The sequence below is a fragment of the Rhincodon typus genome, chromosome 42 (assembly GCF_021869965.1).
Source record: "Rhincodon typus isolate 14 chromosome 42, sRhiTyp1.1, whole genome shotgun sequence".
Lineage (NCBI taxonomy): Eukaryota > Metazoa > Chordata > Chondrichthyes > Orectolobiformes > Rhincodontidae > Rhincodon > Rhincodon typus.
In genome coordinates this window covers 584,115-604,836 of record NC_063373.1, presented here as the reverse complement: position 1 = coordinate 604,836, position 20,722 = coordinate 584,115, and the positions used below count along the sequence as shown (strand labels likewise).

At 42.0% G+C, this 20,722-nt stretch overlaps 1 protein-coding gene across 1 annotated transcript in view; it reads right to left on the bottom strand.

Annotated features, from left to right (window-relative positions):
- The window catches only part of LOC109937859 (deleted in malignant brain tumors 1 protein-like), a 49,618-nt gene that overhangs the window by 22,097 nt on the left and 6,799 nt on the right, over positions 1 to 20,722 (bottom strand). Inside the window, exon 6 of the mRNA XM_048619053.1 lies at positions 20,284 to 20,400. Within this exon, the coding sequence (XP_048475010.1) occupies positions 20,284 to 20,400 (117 nt within the window). The remainder of the gene's footprint in view (positions 1 to 20,283; positions 20,401 to 20,722) is intronic.

Sequence of the window (20,722 nt, the reverse complement as noted above, 5' to 3'; positions counted from 1 at the left end):
TGGCTTACATGTGACTCAGACCCACAGCAATGTGGTTGACTGTTAATGTCCTCTGGGCAATTAGGGATGGACAATAAATGCTGCCTTGCCAGCGATGCCCTCGTCCCATGAATGAATAAATATCTCTCCACCAAAGAGAAAACTTCCTTCCTGTCTGCTCCACCTATACACATTATAATTCCATCGTGCATCTCAATCACGTCCACTACTTTGTGCCTTTTTCCTGTTAATATCTTGAAGAACCTTTCTAATTTGCAGAGAAAACACGCCTAGTTTGCATCATCGCTGCTTTTACAGTGAGCCCTGAAAACCTCCAATCCACCTAACTCCTCTAATCCCACTTTAAAGCATGAGTCTCATTTTCCAGTTCTCGGTTTTGTGTGTTACAATTTGTGCCGACGATAATCCCCTTTTAGTCCAAAATCCAATTCGTGGTGATTCCGCTGATATCGAGACTGAAGATGCTGATTCTCAGGATGGCCACTCGCAACTGGACAGTGATCCTGATGAACCCCTCACACTGACACATACTGGCAATGGTCTTTATTCACTCAGAGCTGAATTACAGATACTCTCATTTTAACCAGCGCTCTGTGTGTTCATACTGCCTTAATTCCTTTCCATTCTCTGATCAATATTGTACTTAGTAAAAAAATCTGAAAAAAAACATTCAAATCTATTGCAGACTTACCTTCACAAATGGTCACCGAGAAAGAACCACATTACTGGAGAGGGATTTTAGTTTCGAGACCATGAAGAATTAATCCTATATGTTGAATAGATGACATTATCTTCACCCAATGGTGAAATTACAGGTCTACAAAATCACTGTTTCAGGGTATCACCAACTGTCTGAATGAAAACTATGGAAGATGGGGTTTTAAGTGCCCGATGATTTAAACGTTGTAGTTCTTGTTGCGCACTGAGAAGACCGACCCTAGGAGCATTTCCTTAACAAAAAGAGTTGCGTTTGATGTTGTTTGTGTAACTTCACGCATACCAATTCCTGATTAGGAGTGAGGGTCTCCAACTTGAACACCATAAGCCACAGTAACTCATGGGTAGAATTGAATCAGAGATAGTAGGAACTGCAGATGCTGGAGAATCCTAACCCTCTCTGCTCCTATGATGCTGCTTGGCCTGCTGTGTTCATCCAGCCCTGAACCTTGTTGTCTCAGTAACTCATGGGCACCGTTGTCACTAAAATCCAGACCATCTCATCACATGCGTCGTCATTTCAATGTTTCCAATTGGCCATTGGAGCAAACATGCTTCAATGTTCCAGGTTTCCGCAGTGATCAGCTTGCATCATTTTCTAGTTTCTTTCCTAAACCCCCACTGAGGTCATTAATTACCCAGCGTGAGGTCTATCCTCCAATATGTGCCATTCACAGCACTGCCAACCAAGGTACTGCATCTCCCCTGAAGAAGGGTTACTGGACCCAAGGCATTAGTTCTGACTTCTCTCCATCGATGATGAGATTTTTTCCACCAATTTCTGTTTTTGTTTCTGATTTCCAGTATCCACGGTTCTTTCGGTTTTGTTTTTCCACCTCCTCTAACTCTTTTCAATCTTTAACGTCACCACTGCTGCTAAATCTTTGCTGAATATGAAATGTAACAGTATACTTCAGTCCTTCCAATGACGGTTTCCAAATGCTGCAGTATTTAGACCTCACGTACCAAAGTCAAAAATAAAATCCTAAGCGATTGTGAAAATGAATAATAATTGCTACTCATCATTGTCAACCTGAATAAAGGGTGAATAACAAGGGAGGCATAAGTTAACAGTGAAAGCGAGGAGTTTAGAGGGAATTTGAGGAAAATATTTATTTCCAAAAGGCTGGTGAGTGTCTGGAATGCACTGTCTGGGAGGCAGTTGGGTCTTGATACCACAGAGCTTTTAAAACATGCTTGTATAAATACTTGAAGTGTGATAACATGCGGGAACGTGAGACTTAAATAGGTAATTGCATTTTTTTCTGAGTACAGACTCGATGGGCCGAAGGGCTCCTTATGATCTGTGTGATTAAATAGTTCGATGATACAGCCTTTGACATGGCCACATAATCCTCTGAACGTCACCCCAACGTTGCCCAGCTTCCTGTACAGCTCTGAAAGGAGCCAATTGTTACTTTAAAAAAAATCTCGCTCAGGGCATCACATGCAGTGGCTGGTCTTGCTCTGTTTCCTCTCATGCCTCTCAGAAAATCTATTCTGTTCCTTCTGATAACTCACCTGTACATGATTCCTTCTGGGTTGACATGCAGTGACATGCGAAATTTTACAACAAATACATCAAACCGATAAGAGCTACCTTTTCTCATTAGTTTCAGTGTTTCTGATGCAGAGGAGAGAATGGGATGTCCTGGGGTTCCGTGAAATACATTCAGCGTTTATGTAATGTTGAAAATCGTCACAGAAAACATGGCGTTCATTTATCAGTTAAAGGTTGCAATAGGAATTTTCCAAACACTGAGGAAAACACGATATTGCGTCACAGAGATGATTGAAACCGTTTGACCAGAGCGAAAGAAACGGAAGATTTTTCTTTATGTTACACGTTGTACCACTATCTGGCGTCCAAAACCAGGCACGGCCAATGATCTACTTTTGGAAATCTCCTTCCTGCTGCGATTAAGGCCAAGGCACAACCAGCACGCACACACAGTAAATCCCAACAAATCAGAAGTTGATAATTCCTGCATAATATGTTTCGCGAATTTGTTGATTGTGGAATAAATATTGGCTGAGGGATCTCTTCCTGCCCACTCCTCTGCTACTCTTCGAGATAGATCCCAGGCTCTCCTTTTCATCCAACTGAGAGCACTCAGATGGAGACGCACTTCAATGTCTCCTTTGAAATATAGTCTTTCACCAGTTCGACACTGGAGAGGCAGACTCAATGTTTTCCCCCAAACCCTGGAGAGAGAACTCCATCTAGGGATTGACAGGTTCATGACCTGTAAATAGACATGACCCCAAATGGACTCAATTGCTTTCTTTATCATTTCAGGTAAATGTTACAGTCTATTTCATCATTGAATGTCCCGAGGCAGATAATATTGCGAGAAGTCATTCACTATCATTTCCAACATGCTGATTTTTTTTAACGATATAAGCTTTACTCGATTGCAATTTATAACTATTTGCTTTCTATTGAAATAACTGTATTAGATTTCTCTCTGTTTTTATTTGATCTTGTGTGTTGTAATGAATTAAAAGGGGAAATAAACAGAATCTATCAAGATTATTTTTATGTGTGTATTAATCACGAAATTCATTTCTCTGTATCGATTAATTGACTCTGTACTGGGGATGAAGTCCTTATCGTTTATCAAAGAACTATTTTAATGAATTCCGTATGCAACTTCTTTGTGTTTTCACACCCCATTAAGGAAGCTTTAAAGGAAGACAAACAGGAGGCTGGAAGAACACAGCAGGCCAGGCAGCATCTGGAAGAAAGGAGAAGTCAACATTTCGGGAATTATCCTTCTACAGGCCTGGATGTGAGGGTTAGGGGGAGCTGCAGGTTAAGAGGGTGGGGTGGTCGGTTTGGGAGGGGGCAGAGGAATGGTGGTGATAGGCTTTAAGACCTGCCGATTCAAACAATTGTCCTCGCTACTTTTTTGCTGTTTATTGAATGAAAATGTTCCATTCGTTGCCATATTCCCGATGAACTGGGAGTCTTTCTGCAAGTGATGTACAACGTAATATGAAGTCCATTAATAAAAATGTAGTGATGACATGTTTGGGTTGGGATTTTGTGTCGCTTTGATGATGTCTGTACCTTCACTATGTTCAGTCACATCCATTCATTCCGAGACCCAGCGCAGTGATGTTTCATTAAAATTTACAACCTATTGGGGGATCTGCCCAGTGTTACAGGAGAGCAGAAAATGAGATTGGGTGGGCTGGGGGTTTGGGTGTGGGAGGAGAAACATAGAAGTTCCTGTGATTGGGAGGTTAATGAGACTCTAGGACGGTGTGCTTCCCCCTTCCTCCCACTCGCTATAGCCAAGCTCAAGGATGTACCTCACAAAACGGTGCAATCCCCGACATTTACGTTCCTCTGGGGAGGGAGGGTGGTGGAGAGGAAGTGGAGAGGGAGAGTGAAGGTGAGCAGCCAGAGGCCGTGGGGTATCTTGGTGCCAATGATTTCGGTAGGAGGAATGACGTTGTCCTAAAGTCAGAATTTAGGGACCTCAGTAGAATGCCAGCAAACATGAACTCAAATAGTCCACCCCTGAGAAGGGCCGATTGTTCTCATCTTGATTTTATCTTCTATCACCCATTGACATCCTTAATCCAGAAACCTCTTGGACATTGCCAAATATTGTCTTTATACTTCCTTTGACACTACTGATAATAATGAGCTCAAACAGTTATGTCACATTCAGAGAGATGGACAGATAAACAGACAATAGAAAACTTGAAGACTTCAGTGGGATAAAGGAAGAAACTGTTTATAGTCAGTGTCAGGGTGGAGGTAGTCCACTGGATTTCTGTTGTAGTCTCAGTAAAACAGTCACAGCAAGGCTTTCCTTACTCTTGATAGCCAATTAATATAACGTCCAGAAATCCAGTAAAAACAGAAAGAGTTAGGCTTTCTGTTTGGCGTAAGGAGCGAAATGGTCGCCCAATGTCCCTGGGGGAGGAGCCTGATATTCTTGGAAGAATGAAACAACGACTCACAACACACACGATCAAATAAATAAAAAATGGAATGAATAAATGTGACTGAAAGGAAGGGGTATATGTCAGCCTGTGAAAGTGTTCAACTCATCACCTCGTTCCCTGGTCATCATCTCTGTCTCAGGTTTGCTGCAGTTCTCCAGTGAAGCTCAGCACAAGCTGAAAAAACAGCACCGCATTTTCCGCTTAGGATCCCTGTACACTTCTGGACTCAAATCGAGTTCAATTTTTTTGTGCCTCAGCCCCTTCTCCTATATACACTCACAGCCTCACTTACGCTCACTGACTGATGCAATCGCACGCACTCATAATAAAACAGATAAATACACTGCATCGCACTGACTCACTGACACTCACGCAAAACACAGACAATTACACACACAATCATTCACTGTTACAGTACGCAAACACAGTTCTCTCACACTCACACTAACTGACACAGTAACACAGATAATTACACTCACACGCTCACTGGCTGACAATCGCACAACTGCACTCACTCTCACTCACCCACTGACACACACACACACACACAGACAATAACACTCACTGTCTCTCACTCACTCAATGACACACACGTTCTTACATACAAACACGACAACCGCACTCAGCCTTTTTTCGGTTCACAAATTAACATCAACTGATTACACAGATGTATTGTATGAACGGGCATGGGTTTACTAACCAGATGTACCCTTTCCCTGACAACATACTGAGGCACATTATGTGTATGTGTCTGTATGTCTATGTGTTTGTTTATAAGTGTGTCTCTGTGCCGATCTCTGTGCGCATCTGTCTCTGTATGTGTACGTGACCAATTATAATTGCAATGGGACGCACTTTGTCCTGGAGGGAAATGTATGTATACATCTGTGCGTGTGTCTGTGTGTCTATCTCTGTGTCGTACTTCTCTGTGTGCACGTGTGTCTTTGTACGTTTTTATGTGCCTCTGTGTGTGTGTGTGTGTGTGTGTGTATGTGTGACCAGCTCTGCCTGCAATAGGACGCACTTGGTACTGGAGGGGATTTTGAAATAATCAAAAGGTCTCTCTCGCTCTCTGTCGATTCCCCCGTATTTTTACAGTAACACAATGCCACCCTCTGCTGGCCTCCCCACGACACTGCACGAGCACCACAAACAAAATAGCCTGCGGATCTGACAGAGTTAAGCCTGTAGATCTCATAGTTTGCACAGTTATTTCTTTCTTCAAAGAATGTCAGACCTCTCCCCCAGGGACACTGGGGAACCATTTTGCTCTTTACGACAAATAGAAAGCTCTCATCTCTCTCATGTCTATTTTATTTGAATTCCGTGCTTCATATTAATTGACGAACCCCAAATGCCTTCCTGTGACTTACTGAGACAAGAATCCTGTGGGCCACTTGTATCCCAAGGCCGACTGTGAACAATTTCTTCCTGTATCCTCCTGCTACTCTTTTCTTCCTTGTTTATATGTTTAAGTCAGAAGTCACACGACACCAGGTCATGGCCCAACAGGTTTATTTGAAATCACAAGCTTTTGCAGTGCTGCTCCTTCGTCAGGGGAAGTCTGTGTCCATCTCTCTAGAGGTGACATTACTGTTTGCGATGATTATTGCCAGCAGAGTCAAAGGAAATATAAAGAGATATTGGAATATTAAATGAATGGATACCCCAAGCACATCAATTAACGAGTCCTCGAGGGGGATGGGTCAATCGGCGGTCACATCGATCACTCAATCCTCCAATGGAATTGATCAATCGACGATCACATCGCTGCCCTAGGCCACCTGTGGAAAGAGTCAATCCCGCATCACTTCCATGATCCAGTCATCCGCGGGGAGACTGAGTGGATGGGTTGGAAGCAATAAAGCGGCGGAGCACACTTGATAGACAGAATGGTCTAATCCTGCTCTTATCTCTCCTGATCTTATGGGATTTGTAACCTTTATAATTTAGAACACAAAGGGCCTGTGCCAGCTCAAAATTCGACAATGTCCAAGAGAGATATGAAAAAGGTTTCTCGTCTAAAGATATCAATGGACGATAGAAGATAAATTCGAGATGAGGACATTTGGCCCTTCTTGGGTGGGCTAAGTTTGGGTTTATGCTTGCTCACTTTCTACCGAGCTTCCTAAATTCTGACTTTAGGACAACATCGTTCCTCCTGCCGAAATCATTGAAACCAAGGTAGACCACGGCCTCTGTGTTCACACTCCCTTTCCCTCTCCCCACACCTCCCAGAAGGATAAAAATGTCATGGAGTCAATCGCTTTATGAGGGACATGCTTGAGCCTGATTCCAGCGAGAGGAAGGAAGGGGGAAACATGCCACACTGGAGTCACGTTAACACCCCCACCCACAGTAACCTGTGAGTCTCCCCAACTCCCCCCAATCTCATTTCCTGGTCTCCTGTCACATTGGGCAGATCCCCAGTGGATTATAGAGTTTAATTCAATAGGATTGTGGTGGATCTTGGATTGAATGGATGTGACTGAACACAGCGAAAGCACTGACATTGATGAAGATACACAAAATCCCAGCTCAACCACGTAATCACGGCATTTTTATTGATGGACTTCAATTTACATTGTATATTATCACTTACAGAAAGGTTCCCAGTTCATCAAGAACGTGGCAATGATGGGAACATTTTCAATCAACAAGTAGCCAAAAGAGCAGATAGGACAATTATTTAACTCTACAAGTTTTAAATTCTCCTGAATGGAGTATGTATAAGCAAAGTAGTTGCATATGGAATCCCTTAAAATAGTCTTTAATAAACGATAGGGACGTCGCATCTAGTATAGAGTAGATTAATCCATACAGAGAAACGAATTACACGATTAATACACCCATAAAAATGATGGCATTCTGTTTATTCCCCATTTTAACTCTTTACAGCACACACGATCAAATAAAGAGACCACTGAGATAGTTGTTCCAATAGAAAGTAAATGCTAATGAATGACAATCAACTAAAGCTTACACTGAGTAAAAAAAGCCAGCATTTTGAAAATGGCGTGGGCGACGTCTCGCAATAATATTTGCCTCTGGATTTCCCATGGTGAAAAAAATTCTAACATTTACCTGAAATGATGAAGAAAGTAGTTTGAGTTCAATTGAGGTCATGTCACCTGTGGCTCTATTTACAGCACATGAACCTGTCAATCTCCAGCTGAAGTTCTCTCTCCAGGGTTTGGGGAAAAGCACTGAGTCTGCCTCTTCAATGCCCGACTGATGAAGGACCATATTTCAGTGGAACATTGAAATGTGTCTGTATCTGTACTCAGCTGAATGTAATGGGCAGCCTGGAATCTATCACAAAGAGTAGCAGAGAAGAAGGCAGCTAGGGACCCCTCGGCCAATATTTACTGAACAATTAACAATCTCATTAAACATATTAAACAGCAATTCCTGCTTTCTTCTTTGTGGGGGCTCACTGCACGCATGCGAGTTGTACCTTATGAATTACAGCAGAAAGGACATTTCCAAACATACATCATTGTCCGTGTGTGTTTTTGCACGTCAGGTGGGTAGTAGAAAGTGTAACATTCACAAAAGTCCTTCCGTTTCTTTCGCTCTGGTAACATGATTTCAGTGATCTCTGTGACGCGATTAAATGTTGTCTTCCTCATTAATTAGAAAATTCCCGTCACAAATAGCCATTGCTTTAACTGATAAACAAACGACATGTTTTCTATGATGGTTTTCAACATTACATATTGCTGAATATATTTCCCAACTGTACAGACTGTTAGGACATCGCATTCTCTTCTCTGCACCAGAAATATTTGGACTAATGAGAAAATGTAGCTCATATCCGTTTGCTATAAAATTTTGTATTACACTTTCAGTGCAAGTCGATACTGAAGGCACCGTGGATGCATGAGTTATCAGAAAGAGCAGAATGGATTTTCTGAGGGAGCATCAGAGGAAACACTGCAACATCAGCCATTCCATGTGATGCCCTGGTCCGAGATGATTTAGGTAATGATTGGCTCCTTTCAGAGCTTCCAAGGAAGGTGGACAATGCTGGGGTGGCGTTCAGGAGGATTATGAGGTCATTACAAAGGCTGTACCATAGAACCATAGCATCACACAGTACAGAAGAGGCGCTTTGGACCATCAAATCTGTACCGCCAAAATATGCTACCACTTTTATCAGTCTCACGTGCCCACACATAGCTTTTAATGTTGCAACACTTCAAGTAATCATGCAAGCATGTTGGAAAAGTTCTCAACCATCTTCCCATGCAGTATATTCCAGACACCACCATTTCTCTTGGAAATACTTTCCTCAATTCCCCTCTATATCCCTGGTGTTAATTGTTAACGTATGCTCCCACCCCTTTTGTTATTGACAATTTAGTCAGGTTGATAACAGTGAGCAACAATTATTAATCATTTTCACATTCACGTCGGATTTTATTTGTGACCTTGATAAGATATGTGTAAATATTGAAAAATTTGGAACTGTAATTGGAAGGATCGAAATATAACTGTCTTCAAACAATTCTAGTGGACAAAACAAAGGAAGAAGGCAATTCTGTCCAAGGTGACTATTCTACCTCTTTCAACAAACTGCTTAAATATTTACGTTTTATTTCCTCATTGCCCTCAAATTGTCAAACTGAGTATGTATTACCGACATTCAACCGGAATGGGGACAGGACGGTAATACACCCGTTTTGTATTTTCTAAAGATTCAAGTGTTTACTCAGCTTGCACTGTTAATGATGTTCATTGGCAACATGTAGTACTTTTTTTTCCCAGAAAAGAGAGAAATGGAAAATAGAAGAGAGAGAGAGAAAGAATAGCAAAAGTAGAAAAGAGAGAGAGGGAAAATAGAAGGAGTGGGGATAGAAAAGAGAGGGACAGAGAAAAGAAAGACAGTGAAAAGAAAAGAGAGGGACGCACAGAGAGGGGGGTGATAGTGAGAGAGAGAGAGAGGAACAGAGAGGGGAAGGAGAAAGACAGAGACAGAAAGAAAGAGAGTCAGGAGTTGAGAGTGTTGGAGAAAGAGACATGGACACAAGTGGCAAAATGAGAGGGCAGGAGACAAAGACAGAGAGAGAAAACAATAGGAGAGACTTGTGAGAGAAAGACACAGAATTACAGACAGATAGACAAAGAAAAGTCAGTTAGAGACGACAGGAGCTCTGGAAAGACACAGAGGGAAGAGATTGATACTCGGTATTGTTGTGGTTCCCAGCCTTCTCTCTCTCTAATCTCAGCCTGTGGCAGGAAATGAACTCGGGCTCTGTTGGTATCACTCCATGCTGCAAACCAGGCATCCAGCCAGCTGGGCGATCCAACAGTCAGGCTGGTACAGCAACGCAAATCTGTGGTAGCATTAAGCTTCTGTAAGAGTCTCTGTTTCCTGAGTAAGTGAGGGTGGAGAGTGCAGGTACAGTCATTGGAGAGAGTTGTTTATCTGGTTATTCTACTCCTAAGTTTAATGGCACGTTAAAGAGAGTGAAGAGGTTCACTATGAATTTACAATCAAGAATACACTCAGATATAAGCCTGGAGCATAGAAAATAGGTGCAGGAGTAGGCCATTCGGCCCTGTACCACCGTTCAATATGATCATGCCTGATCATGCAATCTCAGTATCCCTGTCCCACTTTCTCTCCATATTCCTCGATCCCTTTAGCCACAAAGCCATGCCCAACTCCCTCTTGAATATATCTAAACAATTGATTCCAACAGTTTCCTCTGGTAGAGAATTCGAAAGCTTCACAGCTCTCTGAGTGAAGAAATTTTTCCTCATCTCAGCCCCGAATGGCTAACCCCTTATTCTTAGATGTTGAATCACAACTTGGGTTTGTCCGTGTAATGAAATGTATTAGAAATTCACCATTGATAAATCTGAATTCAAGATAGGGAAATGCGGCAATTCTTAGGTTGATGCAAGATACATCATTAGGTGGATTAAACTGAAGAGCTTTATCTCGTTAAGTGAAGCATGTCTATTTATTGATAACTAGCCTTTCCCTTCGACAGAATATAGAATATTTCCAGAATTCGTTTGTCAGGAGTTTGGTTGCAACTTCTCAATTTGACGTTGGTGTTTTACCAGGAAAAGGGAAGAGAAAGACAGATGTCCAGCACTGTAAAAATCAAATAAAATCCCAGATTTTTTTTTGGTAAAATCAGAACTCGCTGGTGAAATTCTGCAGCTCTGGCAGCATATGTGGAGGGGGAGTGAGAAAAACTGAGTTAATATTTCGGGCCTTAAGGTCCTTCTTCAATCGCTACCCAGAATGTTTTCCAAAAGGTTCTGTTCCTACAGTACAAAGAACAGTTCAGCACAGGACCAGGCCCTTCAGCCCACCAATCCTGTGCTGACATATGATGACTTTCTAAATTAAGAACATCTTGCCTCTAAGCAGGATCCTTATCCTTCTATTCCCTGTCAACTCACTTATTTCTCAAGTTGCCTCTTAAACGTTAGCTTTTTTTTATCCACCTCCACCACCTCTGGCAAATAACTACCTCTTGTGTAAAAAAAAGCTAGCCTCTCACATCCACTTTAAAATTAACCCTTTCTACCTTAAACCTACATCCCTTAGTGCTTGACATTACCATCCCGGAGAAAAGACTCTGACTATCCCTTTTATCCATGCCTCACATCACTTTATAAATTTTTATCAGGTCGCCATCAGCCTCCGATGTTCAAGTGAAAATAAGGAAATTTTATCCAACTTCTCCCCATCTCTAATATCCTCCAGACTGGATAACATTCTGGTAAACCATTTCCATACCTCCTCCAAAGCCTTCGCATCCTCCTGATAGTGTGGGAAGCAGAACCGTGTGCAGTAAGCATTGGAATGGATAATTTCAGACTCCGAAAACTTTGAACAGGCACAAATAACAACAAAGAACAATACAGCACAGGAACAGGCCCTAAATGTGGGTACTGTCACAAAGTTTAAAAAACGTTTGGATAAGTACATGAATAAAAAATGTTTGGAGGGATATGGGCCAAGCACTGGCAGGTGGGTCTAGTTTAATTGGGATTATGGTCAGCATGGACTGGTTGGACCAAAGGGACTGTTTCCATGCTGTATGACTCTACAACTCTACAACAACACATTTTGTCCTTCCATACTAAAACTGTCTTCACTTACAGGATCCGTATCCCTCTATTCCCTTCCTATTCATGTGTTCGTCCAGGTGCTTCTTGAATGTTGCTACTGTGTCTGAATCCACCACCTCCTCTGGCAGCACGTTCCAAGCACTCACTACCCTTTGTGTGAAAAACTCGCCTGGCACATCTCTTTTAAACATCCCCCCTCGCATCTTGGACCCGTGTCTCGTAGTAATTAGCCCCTCCACTTGGGAAAAAAAAGGGCTCATTTTTTCCACTCTCTCCATGCCATCCACAATCTTATAAACTTTAATCGGGTCTCCCCCCCGCCACCCTTTTGCGTTCCAGTGAAAACAAACCCAGTCTATCAGACATTTCTTCATAACTAAAATCTCCCATACGAGGTAACATCCCGGTAAACCTTTTCTGTATCCTCTCCAATGCATTCACATCCTTCTGGTAGTGTGGTGACCAGAACTGAATGCAATATTCCAACTGTGGCATAACTAAAGTTTTATAAAGCTGTAGCATAACTTGTCTATCCTCATACTCAATGCCCCTTCCAATGAAGGCAAGCACGCCATAGGCCATTTTTGTACTACCTTATCTACCCACGCTGCCACCTTTAGTGATCTGTGAACCTGCACACCCAGATCCTTCTGCATATCAATACTCCTAATGTTCTACCATTCACTGTACAAATCTCGATATCACATCATGCACACTGTATGAAAATGAAAGATCCATTGAATTGTAGCCGACCGCAGCAGACGTAAGAACACTTTGCTTTACCAGTTTGACCACAACGTTGCTTCATTCTCCATGTCTGGGATTGTGTCTTCACTGCACAAAGTGTATTCATCCTGGCCAAAAGTGGAGGGAGCCAATGGAAAAGGATCAGAACAGGTCTGTGTGCAGGATCCTATGGGGAGAAACAAATTCTGGTTTAATAATCTGTTGAGTGATGGTCATATTTTTCTTAATTCACGTGAGGCACGTGGATGTTGATCCATTCCTAGCTGCTCCTTGAGAAGGTGGTTTGAGCAGCCTTCTTGAACTGCTGCAGTCCCCCATGTGCTGTAGGTGGTGCCATTAGGGAGGGAATTCTGGGATTTTTACCGAGTGGCAATGAAGGAATGGTGATATACTTACAAGTCAGGTTGGGGAGTGGATCGGAGGGGAACTTGCGAGGCTTGTATTTCTATGTATCTACTGCCCCTGTCCTTCCAGCTGGAAGTGGCCGTGGGTTTTCAAAAGTGCTGTCTAAGGAGCTCAATAAATTTCTGCAGTGCATTTGTAGATGATACACACTGCTGCTACTGAGCGTCGGTGGTGGAGGGAATGGAATTTTGTGGCTGTTATAACGATAATGCAACTCACAGCCTAGGAATACTGGGGCAAGCAAATCACCTCCTGAATCCACCCCTCCCCCCAAAAAAAGCCTGTCCACCATCTACAAGGCACAAGTCAGGAGTGTGATGGAATAATCCCCACTTACCTGGATGAGTGCAGCTCCAGCAACACTCAAGAAGCTTGACACCATCCACCACAAAGCATCCGGTTGATTAGCAACACATACACAAACATCCACTCCCTCCACCAACGATTCTCAGCAGCAGCAGTGTGTATCATTTACAAGATGCACTGCAGAAATGCACTAAAGATCCTTAGACAACAACTTTCAAACTCACAACCACTTCCACCTAGAAGGACAAGGGCAGCAGATACATGGGAACACCAACCCCTGCAAGTTCCCCTCCGAGCCATTCCCCCTCCCGACCTGGAAATATATCGACCCTTCAGTGTGGCTGGGTCCGAATCCCTGGAATTCCCTCCCTAAGGGACACTGTGGTTCTACCCTACAGCATACTTATTGCAGTGATTCAAGAAGACAGCTCACCCCGACCTTCATAAGGGGCAAGTAGGGACGGGCAATGAATGTTGTGCCCAGCTGGTGGTATAGATGTCTCATGTACAAACGTAAAGAACTAAGATGTTATCCCTCCCCACTGTAGGGTGCGGCCAGAATGATACAGATCAACATAAAACCAAACCACAATGATAGGTGGTGCAACTAAAATCCAGTGCCAAGGATTCATGCGAGCATTGGCTTATGACGTACACCTGTGTGTTCTTAGAATCATTAATTTGTTGATGACGCAGTCCCAAAACGAGATGGTGAAAGGTTTAAAAATAAAATGCCAATGCACCGTGAATTCTGCTCGATTCCTCTTCAGGAACTTTGGAAGTCAGATCTGGTTGATCTACGTCGTGACTAGTGTAATATTCCACTTGATCGAGGGAGTCAAGAGAAGCTGTAATTGTAAAACAAATAAAGAAGGTGGTATTGGAGTGTTGACGCTGGACACATTACAGTGCGATTGTGAAACAAAACAATTCATGCTGATCGGAGTGTAGATCCGAACCAATTCATTTCCCATGTGGTACACTATCACTGTATGCTTAGCCCTTTCTGATAAATACTGCCCCTCAGCTCCGGTACCTTCATTAAAACAAACAAGCTGTTTTTAACACTCTCCTATTCATTTATCGCCCTGTCTGCCATATGCAGAAAAGTGATCGATAACTGGTAGTATGCTCGACCATATATTCAGTAACTTTTTTTAAACCAGAAATACTTCACTTCCTAGTTCGGTTCATGGAGAAATAAGTTTGTTTTTTGATGATCTTTCTCTTCTTGTGTTCACCTATTTAATTTTAATGGGTATGTTTGCCCTCCGGAATCCCTTTGCTTGTCAACACCAGTCATCGCTGTCTCTCTAATGAAACGGCGGCTCGCTGATCTGCTAGATTACTCACACACACACACACACACGCACACACATATCGCTTATTGTATCGGGTAATTATATTTTTTCAAATCCAACCGTCCAAGGTTATGTCAACACCAGATATTTTCTGGTTATTTCTGGAACAAATTATGTATTTAATACTGCCAGACACAATGTTTTGATTATTGTTACTTAATCATATTCAAGTTCAAAATAGTTCTTCCTTACATTGTCTTCCACACATTTTTATCGACATTTGTGAGCAATGTTGTCACATTTTGGCTTACATGCATTGAACATTAGCTTTCAAATCACTTCAATGTCTCCACAATTTTTTTTTGATGTTCTTGCCTGATTTTTTCACTTTCTCTTTTGATCAACCTGACCACTCCGCCCCTGCTGTCCCTAGGATACCCCTATTCTTGAAGTATAACATATCTTCAAATTCATTTTTTCTCTTTCTGTGTCTCCCTGTGCCTTCACAATCTGTTGTAATTACTATTAAATACGGTCCTGTTATTTCCTGGGTTATATTACTCCTGGATTCAGTTGAATAAAAGCAAGAGTTTCACTATATGTACCTCACTGTTTGACCATGTTTTTTCTAGATAATTTCACGAATATAATTTCCAAATCCTTCCAATTTTCATCTACTCTACCCAGTTTATGTATTCTAATTCCTTCTCGCTATCATTTTTAAGGGTGTTGTGTTAGTATCAGTAATGGCTAATTGCTACCCGACTTTCTTTACTCATTAATGGGAAGCGAGCATCGTTGGATGGGTTTAGCACTTAATGCCCACCCTGAGTTGCCCATTGAGAAAGACCCGTCTTCTTGAACCCCCACACGCTGTGCAGGGAAACACACAGTGACGTTAGGGAGGGAATTCCAAGATTTTGACTCAGCAACACTGAAGGAACAGCGACATATTTCCAAGTCATGACAGTGAGAGGCTTGGAGGCGGGCTTGCATGGGGCCATGGTCCCATGAATCCACTGCCCTTCTCTTTCAGGTGGGAGTTGTTGTGGGTTTGGAACATGCTGCCTGAAGATTTTTGGTGAATTTTTGCATGCGTCTTGTTGATAGTACACACTCCTGCGACTCAGCATTTGTGGATATGGGAAATAGCTCCACCTCTACTGCTTAATTCCACATCGATTGCTCTTAAGTCAATGATGTGGACCTTCCTGAGACTGGATTCAGCAGAAGTTCAGTACACTTCCATATAACTCTATTCCCTGCTTACTGATCATCACTCTTGTCTATAGAATGATAGAGTTTTGCAAAACAAGGGGGACATTAAACCCATTGTTTCCGCACCAGCTCTTGATAAAGTTACCGAGCTAGTCCCACTCTTCACCCCCATCTTCATAAGCCTCTAAATTCATCATATTCAAATATATATCCAGTTCTCTTTGAAATCTTCTGTGCAATCTGCTTCCACCACTCTCCCAGAGTTCCAACTCCTGACAACTCTCTGAGCAAAGAAGATTCTCCTCATCTTACTCCTAGCTCTCTTGCGAATAATCTTGAAACTCTGACACCCCTTAGTTACTGACATATCAACGAGTTCAAGCAGAACATCTTTCTTGACCCTGTCAAAATTGTTGATATAATGCTTGTTGAACTAAATTACCTGTAACTCTAAATTCTCCGTTGTTTTTGTTCTTAAGATTTATTCAAAACATTCCTCAGATTTATTTCTTTTTTTCTCCCTCCGTTTCACTTCCTGCATCAAGTCTGTAAGGTTTTGACCCTGGTGTGATTGCAATACTTGAAATGTGGAATCAGTCCCTGTGTGTATTGTTTGTTGGATCAGATACGATCATTCAAGCAACTTTACAAAAACAAGGATTTTTAAACGTTCCAGAGCAGAGGATATCTTTAAAAAGACCATCAATCACAACGAAACTGCAAAAGAATTCTTTCAGATGGAGGAGTGACCAGACTGCCGACAGCCTTCATTGAGGGGCAGTGACATTTTAAAGGGCATCATATGAAATGCAATATTTGTCCAGTGCACATTCGGTTTGCAATTGGACATACTAACCTGCAGCACTGGGCCAAGCCAGCCCTTTATGTGATGGAATATTCTCAATCTCTTCATAAATTGCTTGGTATAAACCCATGGGGGCATCCCAGTCATTGGTGAGAGCATCTGTCGGAGGGAGGGTGAAGAGATTAACCCAGACATGAGTTCCAACCTGCACTTAATGTTAGAGTGTTTGCAAATATAAACATGGCACCGTGATAGCAATGGTCAATGTAATGAAACCAGTTAGTTTGAATGTGGTGATATTTTGTGTGTGTGTGTGTTTGTGTCACTCTATGTGTTTGCGTGTGTATATGGGTGCATATATTGGTTTTTAAGTATGTTTGTGTGTTTGTGCACGTTCATGTTTGTATTTGTGTTTATGAATATATATTTATACGTGTGTGTATCTCTGTGTCTGAGTGTTTGTGGGTGTTTCTACATGTGAGTTTGCACGTGTGTGTTAGAGATTGTTTGTGTGTATATATTTTTACGTATGTACCTGTGTGTGTGTGTGTGTGTGTGTGTGTGTGTGTGTATGTGTGTATGTGTGTGTATGTGTGTGTGTGTGTGTGTGTTTGTAAATGTGTGTTTGTGTGTATGTTAAAGAGACTGTGTGTGTGTGTATGTGTGTGTGTCTGCATGTGGATTAAGTTAGGCACTGCGGAGAGATACAGATAGAGAGACAGAGATAAAGACAGAGACATCTTCTGTATTGATAGATAGTCATCATCTCGATTGGAACAGGACTAAATTAAACCAATGTCAGCAAACTAAAAAATCAGATTATATGAGCAGGCAGAATCTACGTTTGCGTTTGATTGATAAAAGCCACCTGATGAGTTACGTTTAGAGAATGGTGACTGTTTTCTGCAGTCAGTATCAACTGTGAGTCCTGAGTAAGGAGGGTACAGTGTTTACACAAAGTACACCTTAGTGAGAATTTTACAAGGACCGTACTCAACAGCTTCTGCTCCGTTCTTAGAACCATTACATTTATCTGGGGTCTCCAGTACTGGCAGATCAGACAAGCAAATTATTGTGCACACTTCAGTGAAGTCTGCCTTTCAAACATTACCTGACTGCCTTTAGCAGAGAGAGAGAGAGAGAGAGAGAGAGAAAAACATTCAGTTTTAAGAAGAATGAACACCACTGTCTGGAAACTGAAGAGTGAAATGGCTGAACTGAACTGGATAAGATTGCTAAAGGATAAATCAATGGTAAACTAGTGGGAGGCACTAAAAAGTGAGATTCTCAGGGCAGAAAGCAGACATGGCCCTTCCGAAAATAAGAATGGCACTGTCAAATCTAGACCCCCATGGTTGTCTAGAAAGATACAGGGAAAGATCAAACAGAAAAAGAAAGCTTGTGATAGTCACAAAAATACAATACTGTAGATCACCTAGAGGAATATACAAAGTACAATTCAAATAAAAAAAGAAATAAGGAAATCAAAGAGAGTATATGAAAACATATTAGCGAGCAAGATCAAGGAAAACCCAAAGATGTTTTGCCAGTATATAAAGACCAAAAGGCTTGTGGAGGCAGAATGGGACTGATCAGAGATGAAGAAGTGAACTTCTGAGAAGTTGCAGAAGGTTTTGGGAAAAATCTTAAATGATCATTTTTTTGTTGCCATATTCAAAAAGGAAAGGAATGATGTGGTTATAGTAATCCAGGAAGAGCAGTGTGAAATGTTGGACAAAATAACCATAATGAGAGAGGAAGTGTTAGAGGAATTGGAATCCTTGAAATTGGATAAGCCTCCAGGGCGGGATTCATTGTTCCCTAGAGCATTGAAGCAAGTCTGGAAGGAAATAACGGATGCTCTTAGGATAATTTTCCAATCTTCACTAGACATGGGCGAGGTGCCAGAAGACTAAAGGAATGCAAATATGGTTCCATTGTTTAAAAAGGGTACAAAGGTAATGCCAAACAATTCTAGGTCTGTTAGTCTTACTTCAGTGGTGGACAAATTCAACCCTGAAAGAACAGATAAACTATCACTTAGCAAGACATGGACATGCCAGTGATAGTCAGCGTGGTTATATTAAAGGAAGGTCATACTATACAAATTTGATTGAATTCTTTGAGGAAGTGACAAGGAGGATCGATGAGGGCAATGCAATGGATATTGTCTACATGGATTTCAGTAAGACATTTGACAAGGTCTCACATGGCAAACTGGTCAACAAAGTAAAAACCCACGGGATATAGGGTAATGTGTCAAATTAGATTCAGGGTTGGCTTAGTAACAGGCCACAATGGATAATGGTGATAATACAGCGTGGAGCTGGAGGTACACAGCAGGCCAGGCAGCATTAGAGGAACAGGAAAGCTGACGTTTCGGGTCGGGACCCTTCTTCAGAAAAAAGATAATGGCGATGTCTGGCCTTGTGAATAGAAAGCTGTATCAAGTGGTGTTTCAAAGTACAGTGTGATGGGACCCCAGCTGTTCATTTTGTATATTAACTATTTGGAATTGAACGTGGTGGAGGTGGGTGGGACACAATTAGGAAATTTCCAGACAACACAAAAATTGACAGTGTAGTGGACCGTGTAGCAGATAGCTGTAAGTTCCACAACCATATAGATGGGTAATTGGCATGGGCAGGAAAGTGGCAGATAGAGTTCAACTGTGAAACGTATGAGGTAATGCAATTACGGAGGTCAAACAGTGAAAGTGAATACATAATGAACGAAAATATACAGAAAGAGGAAGATTAAGTGAGAAATTTTGGCATGTAAGTGCGCAGGTCCAGAATGGTAGATGTAAACGTTGTAAGGAAGGCATATAGAATGTTTCCTTCATTTGCAGATGTACAGAATGCAAAAGTAGGGACAAAATGATGAAGCTGTATAAGACACCAGTAAGGCCACAACTGGAGTATTGTGTGCAGTTCTGGTACCACATTACTGGAAGGGCATAATTGTTCTGGAGAAAGTGCAAAGAAAATTTACTAGAATGTTGCCAGGTCTGGATAACTGTGGCTACAATGAGAGATTAGAGAGGTTGGGATTGTTTTCCTTGCAACAAAGAAGGCTGAGGGGCAACGTGATTGAGGTACCCCGAGTTGTGAGGAGTAGAGAGAATAGATAGGGGCAACATGTTTCCCTTAATAGAGAGTTCAAAAACAAAGGGTCATAGATCGAAGCTAAGCGGCAGAAGGATCAGAGGAGAAGTGAAGAAAACCTTTTTTTATGCAGAAGTATCTGAACATCAGCACCTGAGTTGGTGGTGGAAACAGAAGCCCTAAAGTCTTTGAAGAAGTACCTGGATTGGTGCCCAAGTGTTATAAGCCTGAGGGCAAAGGGTCGTGTGTAGGAAGATAGGATTGGAAATGGCATCTGGCTGTCTTTGGGTCGGTATAGCCAAGAGGGGCCAAATGGCCTATTTATGTGCTGTATCATTCCATGATTCTATGATATTTTGGGGAAAATGAAACCATTGTCGTTTGCTGGCAGGGGAGAGGGGGAATCTGTTTCACTGATGTATCTCAGGGAAAGAAATCTGCCATCTTCACTTGGTCTGGCTTAAATATGACTCCAGACCCACAGCGATGTATTTGATTCTTAAGTGCCCTCTGAGTAGTTAGGGATGGCCAATGAATGCGAACGCAATTAGTGTCACCAGCTTTCCCTGAGCAATTGTTTACAAAGCGTAATTCAGTGATAAGATGTAAACTGTACCTTTCCTCGACGACTTTCTTTGAATCAGCACCATTAGGGCGATTAGCTCACAGGCCAACAGCGTTCCAAGCGTTATGCAGACAACAACCATGCTGATGGTGACTTGATTTTCTGGACCTCGAAGCAAAATGAAAGAACTTTGACATTAACACAGTCCAATTTGCACTTTCCAGGGCAAACAGAAAGAAAAATCGCCAGAGAAACTCAGCAGGTTTGGGAAACATATGTGGAGAGAAATAGAGCAGAGTGAAAGTTTCCAGTCTAGTGACCCTTACTCAGAAATGATAGCAGCTAGGAAAAAGTGGCATTTATCTGAAAATAGGGGGTGGTGTGGGGAGGGTGTAATTGGGTGAGAGGATAGGTGGAATTGGAGACCAGCGAGATAGATAGATAGATAGATAGATAGATAGATAGATAGATAGATAGATAGATAGATAGA